Below are 20377 nucleotides of genomic sequence, written 5' to 3'. Positions count from 1 at the left end.
ATCTTCTTCCATCGACACTCAACTCTTCACGGAACTCCGTACAAGCAACATGAAGTTCCTCGTACTCTTGGTGGTGAGTTTTGTGGATAATAATCAATTATAATTAAAAAAAAAAAAAAATAAATACTTACCAGTAATAAAGTGACCAAAAAGTTTTAAGTGATATTATTTTATCGGGAGTGTCTTAATTAATTAATTTTTTTATTTATTTATTCTTCTAGGCTTGCTTGGTAGCGTCGGCGGTAAGTTTGCCGTCAGCGAATCGCCCAAGAAGAGATATTCTTCCCGGAGACCCGCGCTACGGCACTGATTACCACCACCACCATCATCATCATCATGAGCACCATGATAACACCAATGTCCAAGTAGACAAGTCTGTTGGTAACTACGCTGATACAGTCAACTCTCCTGCTCAGGGCTACGGACCACCTGGATTCCAACCAGGCAACACAGTTGATTCTACTCCGACATTTGAACTCCCAACTATTCAGGTTAGTTTTTTTTTTAAATAATAAAAAAATATAATTAATAAAAAATAAATAAATAAATAAATAAATGTAATTAATAAATCCAAACTAAAATTTTCAGGCAAATAGTTTCAAGCCTGAAATTCCCTCCACCAATTACGGAGTACCAGTTCAACCGCAGAACGATTACTCACATCATGTATATCATTATAAAACCCGATACCAACAGCAACAGCAACACCAACATCAACACCAACAGTACTACCAACAGCCCCAGCACGACGTTGAACAGCAACAGCAGGAGATCCGCTACACCCCAGCAAAAAACTACGGTCCTCCTTCATTAAGAGCAGCCTCAGAACCAGTTAAGGCCCCAGTGACCTCTTACGGAACTCCTGTGCAGAACAAGCCCGTGGAAATTGCCCAGGCTCGCGCTCCACAAACTCAAGATTACTCCGTCCAGATTTTCCGATCACAGCCGGTTAAGGTCAACCAGCCTCAGCCTGTCCAGACTCCCACTCAGTCTCATCCAGTTCACAGCCATCCTAAGTCCGGTAACAATGGTTACCACTACCACCCAGCACCCGCTGCTCCATCAGCTCCTCAACCAGCTCCAACACCAGCTGCTCAACCCACCAATGTAAACCACGGTTACAACTACCCACAACTAGCTCCAGTACCAGTTACAAGACCAGCTCAACCCTCCAATACCAACAATGGTTACCACTACCATCCAGCACCATCTCAACCAGCCCCTCGACCAGCTCCAGTGCCAGTCGCTAAGCCAGGCAACACTTACTTGAACCCAATTGAGAAGAAACCTACAACTAGTGTGCCAACCTATCAACCACCACCACCACCACCACCACCACCACAGCCCGCTCAACTAACCAACAATGGTTACCACTACCACCCAGAACCAGCACCAGTACAACCAGTACAACCAGTACAACCAGCTCTACCAGCTCAACCAGCTCAACCAGCTCAACCAGCTCGGCCCAACAACGCATACTTGACTCCAGTCGTTGAAGAAAAGAAAGCTCCGGTTCAGACCTACCACCCACAACCCACCAACCAAAACTTGGCTCCAGGTAATTTGAATTTTTTTTATTGATTTTGATACCTAAAAAAAAAAAAAAAAAAAAAAAAAAAAAAAAAAAAAATTTAGACGCTTGATGATTATGATTACTACAATTTATTAAATTGAAATATTTTAACTTACAGAACCAAAAGCAGTCGCCTCATACGTGGTCCATGAAGAAACAGAAGACAAGAACAAACCATCTGAATCTTCTGTTCAAATTCCTTTCGTTCCTACTGATTTTCAGCAATTCGCACCACAGATTCCTGGAGGAATCCCGCAACAGTTTCAACAAGGATTCCCGGATCAGTTTCTAACAGGATTCTCGGATAATTTTCAAAATCTAGGATTCCCAAGTGGTTTTCCCCAGCCCCCAAGCGATTTTACCCAATTTGATCCGTCACAAATCTTCCAAGACGCTATCGACAACGTCAGCGACGCTGTATCTGGATTCGTAAACCAGCCAGAAGCTGCCAGCGAAAAGGAGAGTGAGCCGACTCAACAGGTCGACGACAACGGAGGCTACGTATACTAAAATCTTGGATATTTTTTACAATAAAATTTAAATAATCCAAATGAATAGACTTATGTTTACGATAATTGACGCTTAATTTAATTAAGCTTAAGCTAGTGTACGATACCGTGAAGAGAATGTTATTTTAACAATAACATATTGTATTAATTTTTTACATAAATAAAATTATTATTATTATTGATAATTTTGTAATTACCAATAATAATAACGATAAAATGTAAATATTTGTCTTTGAATTGATTTAGATTTAAATTTAGATATTGACAAATTAGTCCTATAAAAAAATAAACTCACACGAACAAAACGGTGACATTTAATTGGTCACCATACCCGACATTTCTCAAGCGGATTCATTGGCGAACCGACGGGACACTTCCAAGCATCGCTAAACTCCTTTGAATTTGTCAATACGGCTTTGAGTCTTACGTGGCCTGGAGAATGTGAGTCTCGTAGCATCCATTTCAAGGATTTTGGAGAGTAATCCTCACACCATAGCTGTTTTTTACAAAAATTAAATATTTTATCGACTATCCTTGACTTTCGGATCGACTAGTCCAAAGAATATAAATTAGCCAACGCAATCAATGTAAATAAAACAAACATAAACTACTAACGTGAGCAAATCCGAGGAATAGCAATTGCTCGTGGGACAAATACGTAAAACCAGGTAAGTAAGGCTCTTGCCCGTGATGCGCCTTCCATCTTCTGTAAGCTAGCACTGCCTCGTGGAGACCTCCGTTGTCTGCGATGTTCTCGTTAAGAGTTAGCACTCCATCAACGTATTCGTCGATCTACAAATATAGTATATATTTATTATTCTTCATTTAAAAACGTGGAAAAATTTTTAAGATTTTTTTTTTTTATCATAAAAACTTTAAATTAATTACATCTTTCTCGTAGTATCCTTCGTAATGTTTAACAAAACAATCTGTCTTACTAGAGTATTCAAAAACAGTCTCATTGCTCCACGACATCCTCAAATTTCCTTGACTATCATAATGTCTTCCGTCGTTATCAAAACCGTGGGTCAGCTCGTGCCCCAAAATTGCTCCTATAGCTCCGTAATTCAGCGCTCTGAAAGTAAGATCAATAAATTAATGACATTTATTTTTTATTTTACTTTTTTGCTTACTCCAAGCCGAGTTTGTAGAAAGGAAATTGTAAAATAGCCGCAGGAAGAGCTGCGTCCGTAAAATAATAATTTTTTAATTTAATAAAATAAATTTTAACATGAAACTAAAATTAGCACACTTGATAATTTTTTAAAAAATAAACTAAGTCTAAAAAATTATTTAAAAAAAATTTAGATATCTCTAAATTTCAGTGTAATATTTTAACTTTAATTATAATTAATATAAATTAATTAAATATACTTATATGGTTGGTCATGAATGTGTAGACTGCATTAACATCAGTTGGATCCAAATCCCATCTAAAAAAAATTTTTTTTATTATTATACTCGAGTACTTTCTTTATTTGTATACTCAGACACTTACTGATGCTCGTGGGTGTGATTCTTCGCATGAAGAGACTTCAAATCCGTGTCAGTCATCACGTGGGTGATGGACAAAATATTTTTCAAATACTGTTCCTTCTTCAGCTCTATCTAAAATATAAAAACACATAAAATTATTACATAATTAATTATTATTACAGTGTTTCGAAACTAAGAAAGTTTAGATAAATCTTGCGCAATTTATCTTACCCCCTCGTAGTATTTATTAAGATCGTGTTCCCGAAAGAGCCACTCAGGGTACCCGATTACGTAAGCCATTCTACTGGACTTCTCCAAGATTCCCAAGCGAGTTTTATTGTCGATCCAGCGAGATCTCATAACGATATCGCGGAAGGCAGCTCTGATGTGCTCCAGCATTTCGATCACATTCGGAGCAGTTATGTTGTGGAATCCTCGATCAACAAACAGCCATGACACTGCCATGCCCATCATGTCATTGACTACTCCCGCGCAGTGTAAGGATGGCTGGTCGTAAAACACTTCAACGTCTAACAGCTTGTCGATGTAATCGTACCAAATGTTCCTGAGGTTTCTTGAAGAGTAAGGTACTACTAGGTCTACAACGATCCACCACACGATTGTCTCTATGTTAAAATTTATATAGTGAGTATAATATTAGGAAATTAAATATATATGTTAAATTAATATAAATCTAGTGAAAAATTTTACCTATCATTTCTTCTTCAATGGAGCTCAGCAAAAACGCTAACTCATTGAAGTAATCAATATTGACTACAAGAATCTTGTCCTTATTATCCAGGTCCAAATCATCAATATCCTTGAACAATTCTTCCAAATACACTCGCCATATCTTCTTAGGCTCTAAAGATTTGTTCTCTGATTTTATAAATTCATCTGTTATAACCTGAAGATCATCTACCCACATATAATTTTCATCTTTAATATCTTCTTCGGACAAAGTATTATTATCTTCCACTCCATACATCTAAAAAAATTCAATAAAATTATAAATAAAACTAATTTCTTCTAAATAAAAATTAATACTTACAAATCTCAATAAATCATCTAACTCGAAAATAGAATCAACAACATCCTTAACAACTGTATCCAGTTCCTCAGAAATTTTATCTTCATCACAAGAGTTTTGCGTACCGTTGGCCATCAACTCCTTGATGACAGCTATCGCGTAACTCTTCTCATTAGAACTTCTTTGTTCTGCTGAACCAGAATTTTCACTTCGCTTAGCTTTGTCTGCTTTCACACTCTTCAGTCGGTTTTTTATAACCTCATTTCTGTAAAATTAAAATCAATTGAAATCATTAAAAAAAATTTTTTTCAATGAATATTTTTAAGCAGAAATTTGCAAGAGCGTATAAGAAAATCATACAGAGGCAAAGGACTCAATGAGCTTGGTACGTCAAGCAGAATAATATTCCTACTGCCGTTCCGCGGGTCAGGAATCACATCAAACCCTATAAAAATTTCTTCTCCCAGTATTCTTCTTGCTCTTGCCGCTACTTTCACAAAATCTTCAGACTTTTGGCCCATGGCTGGAGGTACCCGAGATAAACCCAAGTCTTCTAGTAAACTTAGCATCGGCGATAGCCCTAAAGTGTCCAGGGCATCTGCTAGAGGTCGGATTTTTAATTAAATCATAATAAACCTTAGAAAAAAAAAAAAAACTATTCAAACCTTACCATTGTCAAGGCAACTATTGTACAAAACTTTAGCTTGTTTAACAGCCCAGGGAACTTTTCCAGTTAAATTACTGTTCAACAAATCTCTGAGCTTCCATTTAATCTTATGAGTTTTCTCGTGGAACCAAGAATTGAGCTTGTCTGGCTGGGAAGTAGGATGATTTTCCGACCACCTCCCACATGTATACCTTTAAAATAAAAATTTCATTATTTACAGTCAAGTTTATACAGGCACCTTGAAACTATTCGCATAATTGTAGACTCTCATTACAAATATACTTATATCCGACGATTTATATCCATTAATAAAGAAGCATTTAGTTGTACTCACTGATAGAAATCCTCGCATGGGTCTATAGTAGTGTCCATAGATTCTTTGAAACTGGCCGCTATTGTAAATAGAAAACAAATTATGCCATGTCAATATAAATATACTTAGACAGAATAAGTAGAGTAACACAATGATATTATTACCCGTGCGAATACACTCCTCGGAATCACATAACATAAGACTGCGCTTGACATGCAAATCTATCGAATAGATAATTTATTCCCGTTATTAGATCGAATATGACAATAATAGACAAAGACAATCTTATGTTTGAAATGTAAGATTGATTACTTACAAAGAACTCCAATTGCCAGCAGACCCGCCATCAAACCAATTACCAGCAATGAAAAAGCAAACAGTATAAATCCAGACCTGTTACTTGTTTTCTTTCTTCTGAAACTAAATTAAAGAGTAATGAAAGTCAGGTGTACTTAGGCTCTTATATTTTATTAATAAATCCAATCGATTAAGAGCATACTTACTAAGAGTCCCGTGATTTAACAGGAACTAAATTTGTTGTGCTCTCGACACTAAATACCACGGGTTCATCATCTGTAACAAAGTTCCGAAGGAAGAAATAAATTATTGTCAAAAAATGAAGAAATAAATATTAATAAAAAGTATGACAATAAAGTTGGCAGACATTAAAAATTTTTTTAGAATTTTATAGCAATTAAATTATTAAATTATTATATAAAAAATTCCACATGTGAAAATTAATAAAAATTTCAAATGAAAATTTTTAGAAGCTTTTTTTTTTTTTTATTTTATTTGATTTGTTAAAAAAATTTCTAAAATTTACAGCTGACGGCTAACTTTAGCAAGATTAAAAAGTTTTTAAAAGCTACGACATTAACATAAGTATATAAAAAGTATTAACTTACGCTGCTTGTTCATGCTTATTGTCCCACTGACCGGATCGAACTGACGACACATAAGAACCGCGTGTAGGACAACAGAGTGTCCGAGTGAACGCGATTTCCACCGGTTCCGATGCTCTTTTACATGCGATAACTAGCTTCCAACCACTTTCCAGTTCCATGCTTAATCAACTTCTTGTAAGTGCCGTTACTGCTGCTTGTTACTTGTTTTTTTTTTTTTTTTTTTTTTTTTTTATCCAAGATTTTTGTTATCTATTTGTTTATTTTTAGAAAACATGTCCTATTGATAATAATAAAGTTAGCCGACATTTTTGATTTTTTTATTTTGCTTAATTTATTAAATTATTACTAAAAAATATTTTTAAAAAATTTCACTTGTAGTTTTCGAAGTTTTCAACAAATAAAAAAATTTTTTTCTAATAATTCTTTAATAAAAAAAATCAAAAATGTCGGCTAACTTTATTGTTATTCCTATTGATAGAATATAGGTTACGTAAATAATAAATATGATCAATTGTAATTAAAGTAATAACAAAGTAACCATCGCTTACTTAAACTTCTTAGCTGGTGGTGAGTAGAATGAGAAGTAATAACTGTATGAGCAGCCAGGAGAAAGTCAGCGGTATAAAAGTTAATACAATTACGAATTAATGATTTCGAGCCGTCAAATTATTGCGAAATCTTGAGTTTGTAGTTATTTAACTGCAAAAAACATAAAATATTATGGATTACATGGAAAGAAGAAATAATGTTGAACTTTTCATGTATTTATAGTTGTATATACTTACAGTTATAGTTATGTATTTATAAATCCAGCTTATCAAGATACTACCTGGTACGAGTCGATTGTAGATTATAGCATGTTATCTTTTTTTCTTCTTTTCTTGTAAAGTTATTCTGTGAATATGACTTTCCAATTGATTTTTGCGTGGGACAGTTTCTGAAAAATAAAAACTTTACAGTAATTAATTGTTAAACATTTATTTATAAAGTTAAAAATGACAGCTCTAAAAAAAAGACAACAGCTGTAGCGCAACTCAAAATTTTAACTGGAGTTTCAGCGCCCCTGATGCCAAAGAAAGAAACCAAAAATTTTAAATATTTCTTTGGCGCCAGAAATTCGAGTCTAGCGCCTCTGTGAGCCAAAAGAGGTGAACAAAAATTTTTTCCACGAAGTTTAACCTAGTTTTAATTTAACTAGAGCTCTTATTTTTTTTAAATAGTAAATATTTATAATAATAACAAAGTAAGAGGCCTAAGAATGCCCTTAATTACAGTGTGTACGCATGTCATTGGCTTGGTTTTTAAATATTTACAACAATAACAAGCCCAACATAAAAAATAACAAAGTGTGTGAAAGGTATGTACATGTATAATACGCAATTGATTTTTCGTCCTTTGTTACAAAAGTCTAATATGATAACGTTTTATATTTTTATAATATTAATGACTTTTTTTTTTTTATCACAGGGGTTAGGAATCACGCTTACGCTTCCACGAGCTGAAGATCGCGATTATACTCGGCGAGAAACAATGATGAGGTTAATATCCCGTGCGATGCTACTGTTTGGACAGTCGGTTTCCCTGACGACACGCGATTGATTGTTTGCTGCGAGTTATCTATTAGCTGCATGTAAGCGTTTTTATTATTTATGGTTTGTCATATATATATATATATATATATATATCATATTATATAATATGATAGCTATATTTATTTCTTCTTAATATTTAATCATAATCATACTAGTTATTTTTGTCAGAATTGACATTTTAATTTGATAGAAATATTAATTATATTTTAGGGTTGATATGTCAATCCTAAATATTTAAAATATTCCAAAACAAAATCATTATAAATATAGTCTCCAACGCTATGATCTTCAGGGTTCTAGGTATGTTTATATACTGTCAAACTGAAGATGACAAAGCTAAGCACTTAGTATCTCTGATTCAGAGTGAGAGATATTAAGATGTATTTCAATCAGATATACTTTTAAATTAATTGTTCTATTGGAGAGATATTAATGAAAATGAATAAAAAGAAAAGGGTTGATATGAGGAATAATAAGACATTATTTATCACAAGACATATAAATGAGCATTTATTAAAAAATAAATAGATTCAAAGTCCTGAATGAAATGTTGGTTTTACAGAAGTATTGACAGGATAGAAATATATATAATGTATAATGTATAATAAAATAACGGTGAAGTTATATCCATTTTGATATCACATGCCGCACGATTTAAAATTTTAAATAAGATGCAGGGGGACTTTATTTATATGTTAAGTAGCCTTGGTCCTGGTTCTTCGAGCAGTCCATATCACAGTTTAAAAAGTTTTTCGAGTAATCCAATAATTAATAAATATTTGCGCCGCTATTTTATCAAAGGAGATGCAGGATGCAGCCAGATGACGTTGACTAGCCATTTAGACGACTGAAGATCGACTAAGGCTGGCAGTACTGTTTAATTACAATGCGGCTTTGGTATCACTGTGACGATGAGATTTGAGTATTTATTGATGAAGATGGGATGCTGTGACTGGACTGTCCGTTGAACCAGATGGTGATCGCTCGGTAACGTGGCTGGGATCAGCTTAAGCCCATCCGTGTCCGTGGTGTTCGTGGTGGACTTCGTGTTTGACGAATTTGATTTCGGGTTCGTGGTGTTGAACTTCGTGGCCAATGAGATGTGGGTGGTGGACCTTGGGATGGTCATAGTGGATTCTGGTGACATGGGGATGAACCTTCAACTTGAGTGGTTCAGGGTGGAGTGGTGGGATTGGGTGGGGTTGGGGAACGTGGATGGCGTCAACATGGTGAGCGTGGTGGTGCTGTAAATAAGTTAATAAAATTTTATTAATTTATGGTTAATAGCTTACGAAAGTTATTCTTGATTAAATGATATGCTAACTAATGACAGGCATTAATTAACGCCATGGTATCTATAAAATGGTTAGATAAACTCGGTGAAAGTCCTCCAGTTAGAAAATTATCATTTTATGACATGATTATCCATCGTCTATTTGTTTTACGACTTTGCTCCACTTGGTCGAATTATCCGACCGGTTTATTAGTGGACTGAGATTACCTTGTAACCGTGGTCGTGATAGCCATGTTGGTAGGCGTAGTGAGGTTGGTGGTAACCGTAGTGTGGCTGGTGGTAGCTGTAATGAGACTGGTGGACTACCGGATGAGAGTGGTAGCCGTAGCTCCATGGATCCTATTTAAATTAACAATAGCACTAAAATCTCTGATTTTATTTTTTATGAGACATGCCAGGTGGTGGTGATGGTGGTACTTGCTGATGTCCTCAATATGATTCCATGTGATGATCAGATGATCAGAGATGCGTGATTAAGTATTATTGGATGGATAAATTGGTTTATTTTTTGATTGACCGAGATGATTAACACATTTTATAGACACATGACATTATATGACCGTGCATAGACATTTATTTTGAAAATAGATTGTTATTAATTATTAAAAGTATTTTTTAGTACGAAAATACGGATTAATTAAAAATGATAATTACCTCCCAGCCTGGGTAAGCAGCGACGGCGGCCACAACGGCGAACAAAACAATCTGGAAAAAAATATTCAAGCCAGTGTTAATATAATGTAAAATTAACAAATTGGCTGTAGAATTAATTAATGCAATTAATATATTCTACAGCTAATTAACTTACCAAGACTTTCATATTGGAATAGTTAGTGTATCTTGTGACAAGACGGGTAGAACTACCTGACTTAGGGTTAGCGTCGTCAGCTTTTATAGTGAGGCCCTGCCCAGCCAGAACCAAGATTGGCACTCGGGCGGGGATCGGTTGTACTTGGACAATCTAACGTCTAACCAGGGGAGGTTCCTTTCACCATTCGCCTGCTTCTATCCTCCACCGATACGATAGCTTCCCTTCTGCTCGGGTACCACTCAAGTGTATCAATAATTATTTTTAATTAGCAACCCTGGCAAAAAATGCCGGCCCACACAACTGGTATCATGTAAATAGACCAACACTCTACTTATCTAAGCCTAGTTACACATCTACACATCTACATACACAAACACTTCCTGCAATGAAAATTTCTCATTTAAATAACGTTTTTATCTCGCAACTTATGCTTATGCTGATTTACTTATTAGTCTAGATATTTTATTTAATAATATAAAAGTTAGAATTACGCAACTTTTACGAGTTAATTTGCCGATCCCCTAGAACGTCCCCTAGAACTTGGTCATCATTAAATAAATCCTAGAGCAAGGTCGATCATTAGCGGAGATGCCTGTACCTTGGCATGGATTCACTTTATAGTATAAGGCCAGGTAAGATTTTTTTTTTTTTTTTACCGGGTATCTCGACAACTCTTAACTCGATTATCGCCATTTCGAGAGTTTTATAGTTTAAAAAAAAGGCGTACAACTAGACTAAGTTATTACGTGTTTGCAGAGATTGACTCGCCCATTTTCTTCGTAATCGGTGCATAACTTCTATACCATATTTTTCATTTCCTTTTCATTAGCTTCATTTTTTATTTATTGTTAAAATAATAATTGTTGATCATTATTATTATTTAATTAAACATATAAAAACTTTCTAAAATATAAATAATTACAATTATCTCAGCATCATATTTCCACCATATTTTAATAATTATATTTCACAATTTTTCATTGTTCTAATAGAATATAAATCCGCAATTGCCAAATATCCTTTTAGAATTCATTTGATACCTCCTCATTCCCCTTTTAACAATTATTTTATTGTAAGGACTATTTTCCAGTTTTTTATATTTATCAAATTAATTTCAATCAACTCATAGTTTTACGCAACAGCATATAAATCGAATAAAACACCCCTTGCTTATTAACATCATCCTCTTGATGATGTTTTATTGTAATACAATAATCCAAGCTAGATATTAATGCCCACAGTCTGGTTGTTTTTGTTGCGAAAAACCTGGAAAGTTTAACGATTCCCATTATTTTGTAACGCGTCAGTTATTACGGCTGTGCTGTACTATACTTTGGAGGTCTAATGGATTATGTTAGACAAAAGAATGGAATATGGGCACCTTTGCTGATTTCTGCCGATGGAAAACCCTTCTACAGCTGAACAATAACCGAGAATTTCTGGTTACGCTTAGTTGCTTCTATTATATAAAAAGGAAATATATTTTGAATTTAATTATTAAAATTAATTACTTTGTTTAGGATTAGCTGATGCTTGTTTGGCTTAATGGCTACCAGAAGAAAAACTTGTAAAATGAAAGAAGAATGCAATAAGTGCAATGATTGGACGAATACTCGCTCCAGATTCTAATCCAAGGATGCCGATGTCGAAATAAGTGAGCAGCGACCCCTCAGGCAATTTTGATTCCCATATCTGTTGCTCGACAAATGGGCATTTTTTTATATCTAAAAAGTATTGTGCGCTAATCATTTAATTAATAAAAAATTTTTATAGCTTCTGCCGAAATTTTTATTAAATCTGCGAAGCAATGTTGTGAAAAATCAATGACAATAACAATTTTTATCATTGTTATGACGGTCCTTAAAAATCACTAGGATCAAAACTTTATAAATAAAAATAAACTGATGATGTGAAGAATACCAGTTGAAAATAAAATAAATGGATGGGTGAATTTTATACAGACATCATAATTGCATCCGCTAGCGTTCCAACACCTGATAATCGCATATAATGAATAATAATAAATAATAACTACAATCATTGTTGCGTTTCTTCCTTCCAAGTAAGTGGTAAAGTGCTGTCTGCTTTATGAATTACCTGCGATATAACCATATTCTATTACAGGTTACCCAGCTGATGGTTATTGTGTTACCTCACAGGGAAAAGTTACGTGATATTCTTAAAGATTATCAGACTTACAATAACATTTGTTTCATACAAGTGTCGTCGGTGATTTATCAGCCTTAACGAAGAAAGTTATCGCCGGTAATTAGTCATTAGTTATTCATTTATTTATTATATCTTATACTTGGAGATAGTAACTAATTGAAGGTAATTAAGGCTATTGTTAAATAGTGCCCCTTGATTTTAACCCATCGGTTATGGAATAGAAATTTCTTCATTACTTTTATGGTAATTTTTTAAATTAATTAAAATGTCAATCAAAAAGAAGAAAACAGTTTTAAAATTTTGCAATAAGCTTTATTTTAAATTAAATTATTTTAAGTTTTTATTATTTATAATTTTAATTTAATTAGATAAAGTAATCTTGAAGTAAAAAAAAAAAAATTAAATGGCGGCGGATTTGCTGATTCAGAATTATTTCAAGGAATTTATTATATTTAAATACTGTAAAATAATTCTGGTATTTAATATTAGCAGTCTAGAAGGTGTATTGATGTATTGGCTTTAATAAATATTAATAACTATTATTAAATTAAAGGATGTCACCTCGTAACAATAATCTAGAGCTCGAGGCAGTATAGATTTATTTATTTATTTATTTATTTATTTTTTTTTTTTTTTTTTTTTTTTTTTTTTATGATAAAAATCTGACTCATTGATAATTAAATAAACTAAAAGAATTTAAATAGCGGAAAATGCAAGTAGGCAATAAATCATAACTGAAAGTCCATTAAATATAGTTTGTAAAACAAAACGAATTTTTTTTCTGAAAATAGTTACAAAAACTGTAATGAAATATTTATTTAGCCAATTATTTTTAGAAAGGTTTTACTTATTACAAGCTGCATTAGAAATAGAAATTGTGTAAAAAGTAATAGATAACCGATTAGATTTTTTGTACTTGTCACTTTCATCTAAATATTTTCCATGCTAGTGTTGAAATCCATAAATTGCGTAAGTTTTAATATCAGTAAATATACATACGAATTTTTATATCTAATTAAAGTACATAAACCCGCTCGAACAACTCTTGCGTAACTAAATAATAATTCTAAGCGCTTTTGAATAATTCCGCCAGGCAGCGTCAGCGCCATCTTTGCCGCGCAGCCAGAACTTTTTTAATTTTACCGGGAGCTGGCGCCATCTGGCAATTTAAATCCCGCCAAATGGCCAAGTATTTTTCCACATGAAATTATTATAATTATTGTTAACATCAGTTTTTACAAAATTAGTTTGTCTTTTGTTTGGCGTAGAAAAAAAAAAAAAAAACAATTAACTATCGAGTAAGTAAATAATTATATAAAAAATGTCGATGTTTAGTGCAATTTAAAGTAATTATTTTGTGACATTAAAGTTACTTGAAAATTATTTAATATTTTTTTAAACAATAAATTTTGTTTCAAAATTGTAATTTTAATTTTTTTTAATTTTCACATGATTTTTTTTATAATTTATTTTCAAAAAAAAATTTTTTTAATTATTAATTATCTACTAAATTAATTCATAATATCTAAAAAAAATTTTATATTTGTCAACTTCAGTGTCATATTAATTCTCATATAATTTTTTTTTTTTTTTGTGATAACAGGTACCCGCCATAAACATAAAAAGTAAATAACACTGAAAGTGAAGGGAGTGAGTCCGTCGGACAGAACTGTACCAAACACAAGGGAGTGTGCACGTTCCACGCGCGTTCTCGGTAAAGTACACAGAGCAGAGCGGAGTGACGTCATTGTAATTTCGTTTAGTTCCCCTCTACAAGTTCATCCGAGTTTGTCTTCCGATGAGTTGAGTTTTGAAAACAAGAATTGACTAGCAGACTAGAGTGAGATTAAGCCTCTGTTAAAAACTTAATACTAATAATTAAATAAAACAACTTGAAGACTTGAATAATAATTGTAATTAAATTAAAAAAAAAAAAAAAAATTAATTTTTAGTTTTATCTCCGGGGAATAAGCAGCGGTGGATCAGATAAAAAAAACAAAAATAAATAAAGGTGGAATTAAAAGTTTATATTGACTCTCTGTCTCTCTCAGAGTCTGGCGGTGTTGGTTGGCATTACATTAAACACAATCACACTTATAATACTGGTGCTGGGTGCTTGGTGATACTGTGTGTTGTGTCTTGTACCATCACCCTCGATCCTCGATATATCCACGAGCGTGAGACGTGAGATACTCTTTGTGTGTAAGCGTGTAAGTAAACTGTGTCGGTCCTCGTCCATTGATGTGTACATGATTTCCCGTAGCAGAACCAGTCTGTTGCGGTGTCGTTTTATTCCAAATCAATTTTCCAAAAAATAAACCATTATTCTAAATATATTTATATAGTCATCTATTTAACTATACATAAATAACAATTATTGGCGAGTATAATAATCATCAACATCAACAACAACAATGGATACCCATCTGCGGGAGCAAGTTATGATAAATCAATTTGTCCTGGCCGCTGGTTGTGCCAGAGAACAAGCCAAACAATTGCTCCAGGCCGCTCATTGGCAATTTGAGGTGAGACTTAATCAATTTTCATTGATCATTTTTTTTTTATTTATTTATTATTTTTTTTTTAAATACCGGAGGTATATTTCAGTGCTTTAGCGTAGATTCCATTCATCAAGCATTCACCAGCGGCACCTTACAATATTACCATCCAACATACACGTAAACAAAGCCATTTTAAAATGGCCGACTTACTATTACATCCTATCCGGGTTCATTTATTTTTTTTTTTTTACTTTTGTTGATATATTAAAAGGACTTATTGATGATGATGATGATAATGATCAATAAAGTCCGACATTTATTAAGTCCGCTGTAATTTATATTAATAATTACTAAATTGACAAATGTTTTAAAAATAATCATCATATCCTGATCTGGTGATTGTGTTGATAAACTTATGTAACCCGTGATGCTTTGTTGCTTTGTGCCAATCGGCTATTGAGCAATACATTATTTTTATTTTTATTCGTCTTCTTGTTTACTATTATGAATTATTTAGTATTTATTTTGAGAATGGATTTTTTTTTTTTTTTTTTTTTTTTAATTATATTGACAACTATTTTAAATTTTTAGTTGGAAAAATATTTAATTTTTTCCTAATATTTAATATGCTTAGAAAAATTAAGTATTTTTCGTGTCATAAATTAAATAAGGAAAAAAAATTACATCATAAAAATTTAACGCGCATATTTTTGTGTTTTAATATTATATAAATTATTTATAAAAATACAAATAATGTTTTGTATATTCAGCATTTAATTATTTTTCAATTAAGAAAATATTTTTCCGATAAAAAAATTATTTGACATAATTTATTTAAAACTACTTAACAAAAATAATAATTTTTTTTTTTTTTTTTAACAATAAAGATAAAAATAAACAAAATAAATTTCAATACAAAGAATATATTTTTTTACTTACAATCAGTGTAATTAAAAGAATATTTACATTGAAAAAAAAAAAAAAAAAAAAAAAAAAAAAAAAATTAATTTAACCGACGAAAATATTTTTTTGTTGAAAAAAATATAAAATATTTTTAAACTCTGTGTAATTACAAGATAACTACTTAAGATAAATATAAATTGGTTATTTGAGGTGAGCGTTGAAATCAGGACTTGCCTAGTAAAGTAAACGATTATTTTATGAAATAAATTAAAATATAATATAAATTTAAAATAATTATAGGAAAGGAAGCTGAAATACCACCGATTATGATAATTCTCGGCTATTACTGATATGGGATTATTTATACAAAGAGATTATTGACAGCAGTACAGCAGCAAGTAGCAAGTACATGCAGCAAATGCGAAAGTCGTTTAACTCGAGACTGAACGACCAATCCTGACAAAATGTTTCCTGTCTATTGCTATTGCTACGTACATAGTAGACATAGTAGACATAGTAGCAGTTTATCAAGCATATAGTAACGAAACTTTTCCTTTCGTGTGTAAGAGTCAATAATTCACGCTCAGATTAGATACAACCGTACGTGTCTAACAGAATTATTGACACATGTCATATTCTACCTCGCCTATCAGATTTTACAATATTATTATTATTATTATTATTATTATTATTATTATTGTTATTATAATTATAAAACAATATCTGTGAAGAAATGATAACAATTAATGTAATAGCATACGGGAATGACGTATTAACGAGTGAGAGATTACCTCTTGAGATTTTTTTTTTTGTTTTTATAATTTAGTGTTGTCGCAGCTGTTATTAATAATCTTTATTATTATGTTTTCCGCTGTAACCATGCCAACGATAAGTTTTAGATGGATATTTTATCATATTTATTTATTATTTCAGGCTAATTAAAAACCAGAAAACAATAACTCAATTATTATTATTATTAAATTATATATTTAAAAAAAAAAAAAAATATTAATATAACATTATATAGACAAATTCTATTTAAAGAGATGGTCGATAACGATTAGTGCATACGACACTGTCCAATAATAATTTTAGCATCTAAAGGTCACTGATTATTCGAACAAGCACAACCTTCTTGTACTTAGTAATAATCACCTGTTATAAGATTAAATAAATAATTTATTTATAAATTGTCTTTTTATTGTTGTTTCAGACTGCGCTGAGTATATTCTTCCAAGAAGCGGCAATACCATCCTGCCCACAAGGACGTGGAGCGCATTTAGGTCAGGTGTGTATCGTATGTATAAATAATAATAACGTTATTATTAATATTATTTATACTATATTATATTATTAATTTAGTATCGATAGTATCAACTGACATGTACGATACTAACTTTCTATTTGTATTTAAATAACTTGTATTAATTGTCTATCAGCTAGATACTATCTAGAGCCGTTTGCGTTTATCTCCTGATAAATAAATAATAAACAAGTAGTGCTGTTGAAAATAAGTATGCTATAGTATCTTGATTCAATGAATGAGATATAGGGTGTGATATTGAATTTATATATATATATATATATATATATATATATATATATATATATATATATATATATATATATATATATATTTATTTATTTATTTATTTATTTATAATTAAATTTGAGAGTCACTGGATGATGAGTAAAAATCGTCACTACACTAGGTTACTATTCTCGGCTGTAACATTCCGATAAACCTCGTGCCAAATCCACACTACTTTTACCAAACATACAACTAAGTAAATTTATTTCACCAGCCTATTATTATTCATTAGCATTATTATTTTTTTTGTTTCAAATTTTTAATAAAAAAAATTTTCTTATAATTTTAAAAGCTCTAAAATTAATGAAAAAAAATTTTTTTATGATTCATATCATCACTATTATTACAACTATTATCATTAGACAAACCTATTAATAATTTAATATCAAACATTACAGATAACGCCTTGTAATACACCTGCAACACCGCCGAATTTTCCAGACACATTGTTGGCTTTTCAAAAAATGTCTGCAGGGGACAAAACGCCTTCGGGTATGTATTATATTAAATAAAAGTACATATTTATTAAACTAGACCTTGATCTTATTAAAATAAAATAAAATGAAAATTTTATTAGAAACAATAATGTAAAATATTAAAATAAATTTAAGCGGTGATTAGCCGAACAGCATATAATAATGCCGGGCTATTAATACCCATTTTAATTATAGGAATGTCTCCAAAGCAAAATGGACAGCAACAGACAACGTCTCCAATGTCTCACCATGGAATCCGGTGTAGTGTGTCCGGTACTCAGCAGCAGGCGCAAAACCAGCAGCCGTTTGAATTCGGAGAGCCTCAGAGATAAAACGCTCCAATAATTCGTACAAACGATTTTTCATTTTCAGTGAGGCTTGTATCATAAACGTACGTGCTACTTGCACTATGACAAGCAAGACAAGTCGAAATATACCTCCTGTTCCTCTTGAGGAAATTTATCTTATATAACTTGTAAGATTTATCAACCGAGTGAGGAATATTTTTTATTCATTAAGATTATTAATATTAAAATTTTTGCTTTAAGTTATTTTATTGGAAGAAAAAAAAAAACTCAACGCGAGATTATAAAAAATATCAATTAATTAAGATGAAATTGATATTTTTAAATAACGTATCATCGTCCGTTGCTAAGAATTTAACGAGTGTCTTTATTAAAGTACTCTTATATATTTAAAAAAAAAATATACAGTAAATATTAATTAGTAGAATAAGTAGATAGAATAAGACTTATAGCGATATCACTAGCTATTAAATCAATTAAAGTAATAACGAGTCGTGGTGATTGAAAAAAAAATATTAAAAATGATGATGAGTTTAAGACGTGATAACTCGGAAACAATAACTAAACATTTATATGTATTTGTGTTTTATATGATTTAAGAAGCTCCCTGACTTGTAAGGTACAAAAAAAAGTTATTGTTGATTTTTTAAGACAATTACCGTTAGGTAAAAGACCCAGTTACTGACACTTGTAATTTTATTCTAATTAAAAAAATAAAATATTATTATTATTATTATTATTATTATTATTATTCATTTTTTTTTTTTTTTTTTTTTTTTTTTTTTTTAAGTTAAAATAAAATTACAAGTGTCAATAAATCGGTCTTTTACCTTATGATGACTATTATTATACCGCTTTTAATTGCTGTCAATATATACACAGAAAGAACAAAATTACACTGAATATTCTCCCATATTGTAATCAATGTTTTCTGTGGTAAAAAAAAAATTTAGATAATATTAAATATAATCCAGATATACTGGATGTAATCCTAAAATATATCCTGTGTAATTTGAATTATACTCAGTAGAATCTTTGATTATATAATTTTTTTAAAAATTGTAATATTTAACTTTTTTCTTTTTTAATTTATAAATTTATAAATTTTTTTGAAAATTTATAAAATGTGTGATAATTTTTTATTTACTTGAAATTATATGCCTAGACTATAATAAAAAAAAAAAAAAAAAAAATTAATTATCACAATTTTAACAAATTTATAAATTAAAAAAAAAAAATTAAATATTTGATGTTATCTAAAATTTTTTATCACCACAGATAACACTGAGTATAATACTGGAGAATATGCAGTGTAATTTTATTCTTTCCGTGTAGTCACGTACTAATTTTGTCTTTATATAATTTTAATTATTATATTTTTGGTTTTTATAAGACTTATTTCCAAACTATGACGTATCGCTTACAAATAATTATAAAATAATTAGTTAATAATTTTTTTTTTTTTTTTTTTTTGTTAATTTTAGACTTAGATTTGACTTGTGAGGATACTGTTGAGAAAGTGTGTAATTATTTGCTGCAATTAATTAATTGCAAGAGTACAAGAGATTTAAATAACTTCCTGGAAATATTGAGAATTTTATTTAAAATTACTATAATTAATTTTTTATAATAATTAAGGACACCTATTGGAATTATTTTGCTCAGGTATGCTTGGACGAAGCTTTATAAATAATTTTTTTTTTTTTTTTTTGTTGTCAAACTGTTGAAACTTTTAAATTGTTAATCATAATGATGTGAAGAAAATATTAATTAATGTTTAGTCCCACCCGTAAAGTATTACGACAAGTGGTAAAAAATATATAAAAATATATATTTCTTACTTTCAGTATAATTTAATGTTTTGTTTACTTTATTTACTATTATTTTTATCAGTTAAAGTTTAAGTATATTGTTACGATCGACATAACTATGCCTGTAAATAAATTCGTTGTAAAATATACTATGACTATATACATTACTTATTATTCTCAATTTTAAGAGAACTTATATTCAATATTTTACAGCTATCTATAGATTTGAATATATATGGCTATAATTGCGTTGTTTATTTTACGATTATTTTAAATATTGAATATGTATATAATTATGGGAAAAAAAAAAAATGTTATTGTCCAAATAAATCGTAAATTATGATGCTTTCTAATTTTAATATTACTTATTCATTTTATTATAAATAATTTTTATATTTAAAATAGATTTTTGTTTAATTAGTTTATTGATAAGTAGTAAATATATTTTCAG

General features: G+C 30.8%; 4 protein-coding genes across 8 annotated transcripts; 2 read left to right on the top strand and 2 right to left on the bottom strand.

The window, feature by feature from the left end:
• The first annotated feature begins 49 nt into the window (after positions 1 to 49).
• LOC141536387 (uncharacterized) lies at positions 50 to 2150 on the top strand. Its single transcript, XM_074256866.1, has 4 exons — positions 50 to 73; positions 222 to 491; positions 589 to 1558; positions 1692 to 2150. The coding sequence occupies exons 1-4, from the start codon at positions 50 to 52 to the stop codon at positions 2081 to 2083; spliced, it is 1656 nt and encodes a 551-aa protein (XP_074112967.1). The 3' UTR covers positions 2084 to 2150.
• Nep5 (M13 family metallopeptidase neprilysin 5) lies at positions 1941 to 7398 on the bottom strand. Its single transcript, XM_074256726.1, has 19 exons — positions 7259 to 7398; positions 7022 to 7172; positions 6474 to 6750; positions 6072 to 6141; positions 5885 to 5988; positions 5733 to 5789; positions 5590 to 5647; positions 5259 to 5446; positions 4949 to 5189; positions 4610 to 4853; positions 4270 to 4546; positions 3790 to 4184; positions 3581 to 3690; positions 3457 to 3515; positions 3216 to 3264; positions 2971 to 3157; positions 2698 to 2874; positions 2378 to 2578; positions 1941 to 2018 (listed from the first exon to the last, which is right to left on the bottom strand). The coding sequence occupies exons 3-18, from the start codon at positions 6523 to 6525 to the stop codon at positions 2405 to 2407; spliced, it is 2442 nt and encodes an 813-aa protein (XP_074112827.1). The 5' UTR covers positions 6526 to 6750; positions 7022 to 7172; positions 7259 to 7398; the 3' UTR covers positions 1941 to 2018; positions 2378 to 2404.
• A 258-nt stretch (positions 7399 to 7656) lies between these two features.
• On the top strand, positions 7657 to 20093 carry LOC141535929 (UBA-like domain-containing protein 2). Of its 4 annotated transcripts, none has more exons than XR_012480665.1 (9): positions 7657 to 7830; positions 7941 to 8103; positions 11691 to 12232; positions 12295 to 12435; positions 13943 to 14864; positions 16957 to 17031; positions 17733 to 17826; positions 18006 to 18734; positions 19600 to 20093. XR_012480665.1 is itself a non-coding variant. In XM_074256097.1 (9 exons), exons 6-9 carry the CDS (start codon positions 14754 to 14756, stop codon positions 18140 to 18142), a joined length of 417 nt encoding a protein of 138 aa, XP_074112198.1. In that variant the 5' UTR covers positions 7657 to 7830; positions 7941 to 8103; positions 11691 to 11824; positions 11944 to 12232; positions 12295 to 12435; positions 13943 to 14753; the 3' UTR covers positions 18143 to 20093. The 4 variants fall into 4 exon arrangements, 3 of the variants coding, with proteins under 3 accessions (XP_074112198.1, XP_074112199.1, XP_074112200.1); XM_074256097.1 differs by having other exon boundaries at positions 11691 to 11824; positions 11944 to 12232; positions 18006 to 20093; XM_074256098.1 differs by lacking the exons at positions 7657 to 7830; positions 7941 to 8103 and adding an exon at positions 10385 to 10802 and having other exon boundaries at positions 18006 to 20093.
• On the bottom strand, positions 8546 to 10257 carry LOC141535928 (uncharacterized). Of its 2 annotated transcripts, XM_074256094.1 has the most exons (4): positions 10168 to 10257; positions 10014 to 10064; positions 9567 to 9698; positions 8546 to 9309 (listed from the first exon to the last, which is right to left on the bottom strand). In XM_074256094.1, the coding sequence occupies exons 1-4, from the start codon at positions 10177 to 10179 to the stop codon at positions 9073 to 9075; spliced, it is 432 nt and encodes a 143-aa protein (XP_074112195.1). In that variant the 5' UTR covers positions 10180 to 10257; the 3' UTR covers positions 8546 to 9072. The 2 variants fall into 2 exon arrangements, with proteins under 2 accessions (XP_074112195.1, XP_074112196.1); XM_074256095.1 differs by lacking the exon at positions 9567 to 9698 and having other exon boundaries at positions 10168 to 10256.
• Positions 20094 to 20377: the final 284 nt, after the last annotated feature.

This window comes from Cotesia typhae, unplaced genomic scaffold (genome assembly GCF_013202065.1).
Source record: "Cotesia typhae breed Kobodo isofemale line unplaced genomic scaffold, CoteBio_Ctyphae scaffold_152, whole genome shotgun sequence".
NCBI lineage: Eukaryota > Metazoa > Arthropoda > Insecta > Hymenoptera > Braconidae > Cotesia > Cotesia typhae.
The sequence above is the reverse complement of the archived record's forward strand: the minus strand, read 5'-3'. Positions and strand labels throughout refer to the sequence as shown.